We start from the raw sequence: 8,479 nt of genomic DNA on the forward strand, positions 1-8,479 counted from the left end.
CAGAAGAAGTTATTTTTTTTTCTGTGAACACGTACTAGTGCTCTGGGGTTTGACAAGACAGTACAGGAGCTACAGCATAGGACTGGCATACAGCTGACCCCAGATCAAATCCCCCCGGCATCACTAGGAGTGATCCCTGAGCCAAGAGTTAAAAAAGTGTTCTAGGGGCCAGAGCAATAATACAGCAAGGAAGGCCCGTGTCTTGCTGTGACCAACCTGAATTCAATCCTCAGTAGCCCATATGCCCTCCTAAGCACTGCTAGGAGTGATACCTGAGTACAGAGCCAGAATAACCCTTGAACATCACCGGATGTGACCCAAAAAGAACAACAACCAAAAAAATAAAAGTGCTCTAAAAATGGTCTATTATGGAAAAAAATAAAAAAAGAAAAATTAGTGTACATTTATCAAATCCCAAATCTCTGAAAAGGTGAGAGATCTCTCCATTTAAAAATAGTTCCATCCAGGGGCCCAAAAACACTGCAGAAATGCCATCTGCACTTCTATGTTTACTGCAGCACTATTCTTTTTTTTTTTCCTTTTTGGGTCATACCTAGCGATGCTCAGGGATTACTCCTGGCTCTGTACTCAGGAATTACTCCTGGCGGTGCTTGGGGAACCATATGGGATGCCAGGGATCGAACCTGGTTCAGCCACATGCAAGGCAAATGCCCTACCACTGTACTATTGCTCCAGCCCCTATCACAGCACTGTTCACAATAGCCAGAATCTGGAAACAACTCATGTGCTTGAGAACACATGACTGGTTAAAGAAACTATGGTACATCTACACAATGGAGTACTTTGCAGCAGTTAGGAAAAATGAAGTTATGAAATTTGCTTATAAATGGATGGACATGGAGAGTATCATGCTGAGTGAAATGAGTTACAAAGAGAAGGACAGACATGGAATGACTGCAGTCATTTGTGGAATATAAAAAACACAATAGGAAGACAAGGACAAGGACAGTAGAAACAAGGGCAAGGAGGATTAGTCCAGAGTCGGAAGCCTGCCTAAAGTGCTGGGGAAGAAGGCGGTTGGGATAGAGAAGGTATCAGATGACACAGATGGTTGGAAATGATCACTCTGGATAGGAACTGCATGCTGAAAGCAGCCAAGGAACAAATATGATAACCTCTCGGTGTCTGTGTTGCAGAGAGAGTGTGACAGAGACAGAGACAGAGAGACAGAGAGAGGGATAGTTACTGCCATAGAGTCATAGAGGTAGGCTGGTTTGGGGATGGCGGGAGGGAAACTGGGGTCATTGGTGGTGGGAAGTGGACACTTGTAAAGGGATGGGTGTTGGGTTATTGCATGACTGAAACCTGATCATGAACAGCTTTGTAACTGTCTATCTCACGGTTACTCAATTTAAGAAAAAAAAGTTCCCTAATGAGCAAACCTATTCAACCTCAGTCCCATCCAAGAAGCCATAATGAGCTCTTTTTTTGTTTGGGGGCCACACCCTGTGGTGCTTGGGGCTCACTCCTGGAGGAGGTCAGGGGGCCATATTTGGTACTAGGGATTGAACCCAGGTGGGCTACGTGCAAGGCAGGCCCCATGTCCACTGTTCTATCTTTCTGGCTCCAGAGAGCTCTTCTATTTGCCTTTCCAGCTGGCATAGCTCTCGGCTTCACCTCCTAGCTGGGATGAGTCCCTGCACCCCGCACCCTTTCCAGACTCTCTGCACTGCAGCTCTAAACACACAACAGAGCATGCGACTCAGCAAGGCTCCAGAAACACCAGGCACAGCGCCTCTCCCCACATAGAGATCCAGTCAGTAGTGGGGTTCATTCCTGCCCTGATGCCCCCCAGGGCACCTTACCTGTGCTGTTAGCAGCGCTGCAGGCCACTCACAGCACTGGTGTCCGCTATCGGATATTCACCATGTTGCTACAGCCCTGAGCTCACAACCAAACCTGTCACCATGCACTTGGCTTTCTCACTTACTGGACTCTGTTCTTTGCAGGGGAGGGACTGGGCCTTGTTCCCCTGGAGGCTCCCAGCACTGCACCAGGAGCTGAGTCGGTTGGAGAGTAAGGGGTAGAGGACTGTGTCTACATGAACAGGGGGTGGATGATGCTTGAACAGGGTCGTGAGTGGGCTGAAATGAAACACAATGGAATGGGCCTGGGTGAGTGGGGAGGGGGGTTGCTCCTTACCTCCTGCCGGGCTTTCTGGGCAGCAGAGCACCAAGCCCGGCTCACGAGCGAGGCCTCTTTCTGATCTGACAGAGGCAGGAAGCTCAGAATATATGTGACCATCTGAGGGAAAAAGACAGGGCATCAGGAGCTGTTAGAGAGCTGGGGCAGTCTCTGGAAACTTCTACTGCTAGCCACTGTGAGTTTAGGGTACCTGAACCCTCAGTGGAAGCAGGTTTAAACTGACTGACGCAAACCAAACTTCCTGCTCAGCTTGGTAAAATGCCCGGGCATCAGGACCAGATAAATGTGGCTCAAAATTTCTTACTTGGCCTTTATCTGTCAAATGGCAATTGATGGGAGAGTTAAATGGGTCACTGCAGTAATTGTGTCATAGAAAGGTCTTGGGCTGGTTCTCTCTAGAATACAGCCAGTTGGGTGCCCCTTCTTGAAACTTCAGAACCTGTCCTAGGAGTACAAGTGCTGTAACCACACTCTTCCCACCTTCTCCACCCCCACCTCCAGCTCACCTACCCAGCTGGCCATCAGGTCTGATCCCAGCAAGTTCCAGCCGGCTGGGTACTAAGGCCTTTGACCTCTGAGGCTCAGGGTGCTGGAGCTGGAGGTCAACTGGGGCACTGGGAGGGGAGTCATCTGAGAGGCCAGTGACCACCTATTAACTAATCTTCTGGAGTCTTCCCTCCTTGACTCCTGTGACCCTGGGACTTCTAGGGCTCCACCCAGCACTCCAATTGCCCTGTTTTAGGACTTTGTAGTGGCTCCCAGGGCTTGTATTTGGGGCTTAGATCTGTTTACTTCCTACGTAATAGATTCCTCTGCAATGACTGCACGTTACCTCTATATTGACCAACAGGTCAATATCCCCATACTGTTCTACCATCCAGGTAGTAGAGCAGCGCTGATTGCCAGCAGGCCACCAGATAGTTCATACAAATGTCTTGGTTTTGGGGTGATACCCAGTGGTGCTCAGAGCTTACTCCTGGTTGTGTTCAGGGATCATTCCTGTAGGGCTAGGGGGCCATAAAGGTGCCAGGGATGGAATATGGGTCAGCTGTGTTCAAGGTGAGTGCCTTATCCACTGTACTATCTCTCCAGTCACTCATGATTTACCGTTACTTAAATCTCAACGAAAATTCCTATTCTTACTTGAGCAAAAAGCAGTTTCTCCTCCTAACTTTGTAACATCCAAGTTCCAATGCTAACAACAGTGAATCTTGCCTAATATGCTGGTAGGACTTTGTACTCCTCATGTGCTTCAATCCCTTGTCCTTGGTTGCACGTGAAAGCACAGGCTTTAGGCCAGGCTAACTTAGACTCACTTTAAACCCAGCCCCACCACTTACAGCTGTGTGACCTGTGTTCTCGGGAAAGGTGCTTGATCTGAAACCTGGTTTCCATGTCTGTAAAGTAGAAATATAAAACTATCTAGAATAGACCTGGAGCAATAGCACAGGGGGTAGGACATGTGTCTTGCATGTGGCCGACCATGTTTGATCCCTGGCACCACCTGTGGTGCCCCAAACCCTGAGTGATCCCTAAGATCAGAGCCAGGAATAAATCCTGAGCACTGCTGGGTATGGCTCAAAGAACAACAAAATCTAGAATGTAATCTTATAGGGATTGTGTCAAACATATATATCAGATATAAATATATTCACATACTTTTCTATATATGATATATAGAAATTTAATATGTATCTGATGCTTGAAAGATGTTCTGGAAATCACTGCTGGATTGCTATGACTACTAGTTCTACCTATGAAACTTTGCCATCTTCTGATGGTAGCTCAAATTTTCACCTCAGACCTGGATTCCTTCCAAATCTCCCTCTTTTCCCCTCTGCCTCTAGGCTCCCCCTGGCCAACCTGCATTGTCACAAGGCAAAGGTTCCTGAAAGTCAGCATTCAATCTCAGTATACTCCGATGTTAACCTCTGGGACTCCCCACTATCCCGACTCCTGAGGCAGCACTGCCAGGCCTCTAGATCAGAAGGACCCCAAATCCCAAAGCTTCCACAGTCTCATCTCCTCGCAGCCCCCCCACCCCAAATAGCATGCCTAACTACTATTGCCTACATGGGCCTCTTCTGGATGCTTCCATAGTGACTTCACTAGCTTATTCTGATCTTTTCTTCTATCTCTGATCCCCAGCACAGACAGTACTCAGACAGTGTAGAGTGAATCAACAATGAACACTCTTCTCCCTCTCTTTTAGTACAAGTCTGACCCTATCTCTATTTCCACCAAATATTCACTCAGGAAAGGAAGAAAAAGCAGCTCCTTAAAGAGAATCTGAGTGAGAACAGCATTATGGGCCGGGGAGGCTGAGCACAGGGAAGGGTCTGGGACCGACAGAGCCTTCATCCCCACGGGAGGGAAGGGAACTCTGTTGGTGCCAAGGAAAGATAGGGGTCATTTTGTCTTCCCAGGCTTAGCAGCCAACCCACAGAACCAAGGGAGAGGGCAATAAACCTGTCTGTACAAGATTTTTCTTTTTTTTTTTTTTTTGGCGGAGGGTCACATCCAGTGGTGTTTGAAGGATCAAGCACTTGAGTTAACTGTGTGCCGGTGGCCAAATCAGGCACTTGGGCTCCGGTCCTTTTCATCACCTCCCTGGCCCCAAAACTGGTCTTACTGAGGACAGGGAGCTTGGTTCTTTGATCTGTAAAGGGACAGTGGATTTTCCACAGGGAAAGAGAAGGCAAAGGTGAAGGTGGAGGTGCCATCCCATGAAGCCCATCCTGAGGGGGGCCCAGAGATTGATGGGTCCTCCGGGGATCTATGAGGATGCAGTGGATAAGAAAACGAGGAAGGGATACCATGGGAATAGGGGGATGGCTCAACGGGGTGAAAGCAGTGCTAATCTTGCCAAAGGGTTGTTTCATTCCAGGGTTCATGGAGAAAGGGTGGCCTGTCTCCTGCACCCAGGAGGGGGCTGCCAACTCTCAGCCAGCATCCTAAGAGACCAGTAGGGACAAAACCTGCTATCTCCCACAGGCCAGGAGCAGCTGAGGGGTCTTGCTCTAGACTCGGACAAGGAGCAACGTCTTATGGGCTGAAGGAAGTAGGAGCGATCATCACTAGATGGAGGAACGCCACGACTATGCTCCAGTTCGTTGGCCTGAGAGGGCAGCCATCTCTCTGGGCGGGGGAATGGGAGCAACCGCCCTAACGGGTCAATGGGGTTAGTCTGAGGCGAGGATGCGATGGAGCAAACATCTTTCAGAGGGGGAGACGCACATCTCCAGAAAAGGGGTAGGCAAAGGGCGGTGCTCACTGAAGAGCTAGGGCAGCCACCTCCGGGGACCGACAGGGTAGGAGAGAGTGTGGGTCCCCCGGCAAAGGGGGCGAAGTGGCTCAAAGGAGAGGCCATTCCTCAAAACTGTAGGTCCTGAGACCTCCCGGGCTGGTCAGTTCAACCAAGTGGACTGACAGTCCGTCCCCGCAGCCTGCGGGCCCGGAGGCGGGGACTGTCCTGGGCTGGACCGGAGCGCGGGCTGCTCTCACCTCAAGGGGCAGCGATTCCGCCATGACATCCCTGCTGCCTCCGCCCCCGCGCAAGGCTTTCTGGGACGTGTAGTCCCACCGGCTTGTGGGGCGGGGCTTGTGCAGGAAGTGGCCCCCTCACTTCCGTCCCAGTTGCTGACGATTTGGGTCTGCACCGGAAGTGCCTCTGCTGCCGATGTGGGACCTACTGAGCGTGCTTTCGCCCTTTCTCCCTTATTTCCCGGGCTGGGTACTTGCTTCGCACCATGGCGGTAAGGAGAACCGGTAGGCTGAGGCCTCCGTCGGTCAAGTGCTCCTTGGACTGGGTGATTGAAAGCAGAGAAAGAATGTGGCCGGAGGGGGGCGCCATCCAGGTGGTTAGACCACACTACAGCAATGTGGGAAGTGCCGGAGTCAGGACCGAACTAGAATTGGTGCTCGAGGAGAGCGAGCTCCAGTATGAGATAGCATCGGAGATCTGAAGGGGTGGGCGTCACCCTAGATCTGGATCACTCTCGCCGAGGCGGAGGCGAGCCATTCAACTCCAATGTGGAGTTGGTTGCCCCTGACCGGGTGTGTAAGCCCAAAACTGCAGGGAAGCTCGGGCGTAGGTGATCATAGCGGGGCTGCTGGTGCCAACTCTCATAGGAGGGACCTGAGCAGGGCTGGATATCCCGCGGATGTTACTAGGTTTGAACACCCTGGGGACCTGCCTTAGGTGCTCTCTGTACGTAGACCGCTGGGGGAAGATTGAGGAGGCTGTGTCAGGTTCTGACAGCATTTCACCATCCCTCTGCAGCCCAAGGGCAAAGTGGGCACGAGAGGAAAGAAGCAGATATTTGAAGAAAACAGAGAAACTCTGAAGTTCTACCTGCGGATCATTCTGGGGGCCAATGTAAGTGCTTCTCTTGCTCACCCAAGGGACCAGACACCCCAGCTGTTTGGTTATGGGGTGGGGTGCTGGATATCATCCAAAGGTTCTGAAGAGTGCAGATTAAAAAGAAATGGTGAAAGGGGTCCCCAGGAATAGATAGTTCAATGGGAGAGCTTGCCTTGAAGCTTGAAGCTTCAAGTCCTATCCCTGGCTCAGCCCACATGGTGGCACTAGCCACATGTGCAGTCTCCTGTGCAATTGAAGTGTATGACCCCATCCCCTACCCAGCACTGCAACCAAGTGTACAACCCTCACTGTGTACCACTTCCTGGTCAACACAACAAAGGGAATGGGGTGGGGAGGTGATAAAGGATTCAGGTATAGGGAAATTGGAGAAGTCAAAACCAAGCCAGACCAAATTGAGCCTACAAGCCTCAGATAGATAGAACCCTTCCCCTTTCCCAGCACACAGGAGCTGCTTTCCTGAGTTGTTTTGTCAGAGGGGTCTGGGTACTAGAGCAGCAGTCCCCACGCTCCCCCAACAGTTTAAGAAATGACCTGTGCCTTGGACTGGAGACATAGGACAGCAGGTAGGGCACTTGCTTTGAATGCGGCCAACCCAGACTAGGTAGCGTGGCATGGACCTCAACATGGAGCAGGGTATGGCAGAGTGAGTGTCCCTGATGGCTGGTCCAGGTGAGCAGTTCCAGGGTTTGGGTACCAGCGCCCAGAGAGCCCAGGACCCAGGCATCACATAAGATTCCCCAAGCCCCACCAAGAGAGATCTATGAGGGGCAGAACCAGGAACAAGTCCTGAGCACCACCGAGTATGCCCAAAACTTGAACTCCACCCCACCCCACTACCCCCTCAAAAAAAGGAAAAAACCCAAAAAACAATCTATCTCTTTGTACAGCTTAGCTAGTTCTTGGCCAGAGTTGTGGGACATGAAGCCTTAGGAGCATTTTTTGAGCCCAACCTGATCCTGTGTCTCCTTGCAGGCTATTTACTGTCTTGTGACCTTGGTCGTCTTCTACTCATCTGCCTCATTTTGGTCCTGGGTAAGTGTCACCCCTGCTGGAGATGGGTGAGTCAGTAGAATGTGCAGCTGGCCTCTGACTTCTCACTCTCGCTCTCCAGATGGCCCTGGGCTTTAGTCTGGCAGTCTACGGGGCCAGCTACCACTCCATGAGCTCAATGGCACGGGCAGCCTTCTCAGATGATGGGGCCTTGATGGATGGTGGCATGGACCTCAACATGGAGCAGGGCATGGCAGAGTGAGTGTCCCCCACCGCCGGCCCAGGTGAGCGGCCCCGGGTCTGGGGTGCCGGGGCCCAGAGAGCCCAAGACCCACAGCTCCCTGCAACTCGGTTGGGTGGGGAAAGGAGCTGAACTGGGGCCCCTCTGCTCCCGCTGGCCCCTGCAGCTCCCCTTCTCTCCACAGGCACCTGAAGGATGTCATTCTCCTCACAGCCATCGTGCAGGTGCTCAGCTGCTTCTCCCTCTACTTCTGGTCCTTCTGGCTCCTGGTGCGTGAGGGTAAAGGGCTCGGGCCACTAAGCGTCCTCTTTCTCTCAATCCCTGCACCTGGTTTCAAGGTAACCCTTTCTTCCGCAGGCTCCAGGCCGGGCCCTTTACCTCCTGTGGGTGAACGTGCTGGGCCCATGGTTCACAGCCGACAGCGGTGCTCCAGCGCCGGAGCATAATGAGAAACGACAGCGCCGACAGGAGCGGCGCCAGATGAAGCGGTTATAGGCACTGACGTTGCCGCCACGGGCTGCCGGGCCCTGCCCTGGAGCCTCGTCCCATGCCAGGAGCATGAGGGCCTTCTCCGGGGTGAAGGCGGGGTGGGGGCACTGCAATCTGAGGGCTAGGATTGAATAAATGCCTTAGAGCGGTGGCCAGTGGCTCTGGGTGATAATGAGGGACGTCCCTCAGTTTTCACTGCAGTGACAGCT

At 52.0% G+C, this 8,479-nt stretch overlaps 1 protein-coding gene across 1 annotated transcript; it reads left to right on the plus strand.

Moving 5' to 3' along the window:
* The first annotated feature begins 5,806 nt into the window (after positions 1-5,806).
* Positions 5,807-8,406, plus strand: TMEM208 (transmembrane protein 208). Its single transcript, XM_056136645.1, has 6 exons — positions 5,807-5,921; positions 6,449-6,544; positions 7,523-7,582; positions 7,662-7,798; positions 7,966-8,050; positions 8,139-8,406. The coding sequence occupies exons 1-6, from the start codon at positions 5,916-5,918 to the stop codon at positions 8,274-8,276; spliced, it is 522 nt and encodes a 173-aa protein (XP_055992620.1). The 5' UTR covers positions 5,807-5,915; the 3' UTR covers positions 8,277-8,406.
* Positions 8,407-8,479: the final 73 nt, after the last annotated feature.

This window comes from Sorex fumeus, unplaced genomic scaffold, assembly GCF_029834395.1.
Source record: "Sorex fumeus unplaced genomic scaffold, SorFum_2.1 ptg000122l, whole genome shotgun sequence".
Classification (NCBI taxonomy): Eukaryota; Metazoa; Chordata; class Mammalia; order Eulipotyphla; family Soricidae; genus Sorex; species Sorex fumeus.

Coding starts and splice junctions, on each gene's coding strand:
- TMEM208 (XM_056136645.1), top strand. Junction 6,545..7,522: donor GGATCATTCTGGGGGCCAAT/GTAAGTGCTTCT, acceptor GTCTCCTTGCAG/GCTATTTACTGTCTTGTGAC. Junction 7,799..7,965: donor ATGGAGCAGGGCATGGCAGA/GTGAGTGTCCCC, acceptor TTCTCTCCACAG/GCACCTGAAGGATGTCATTC.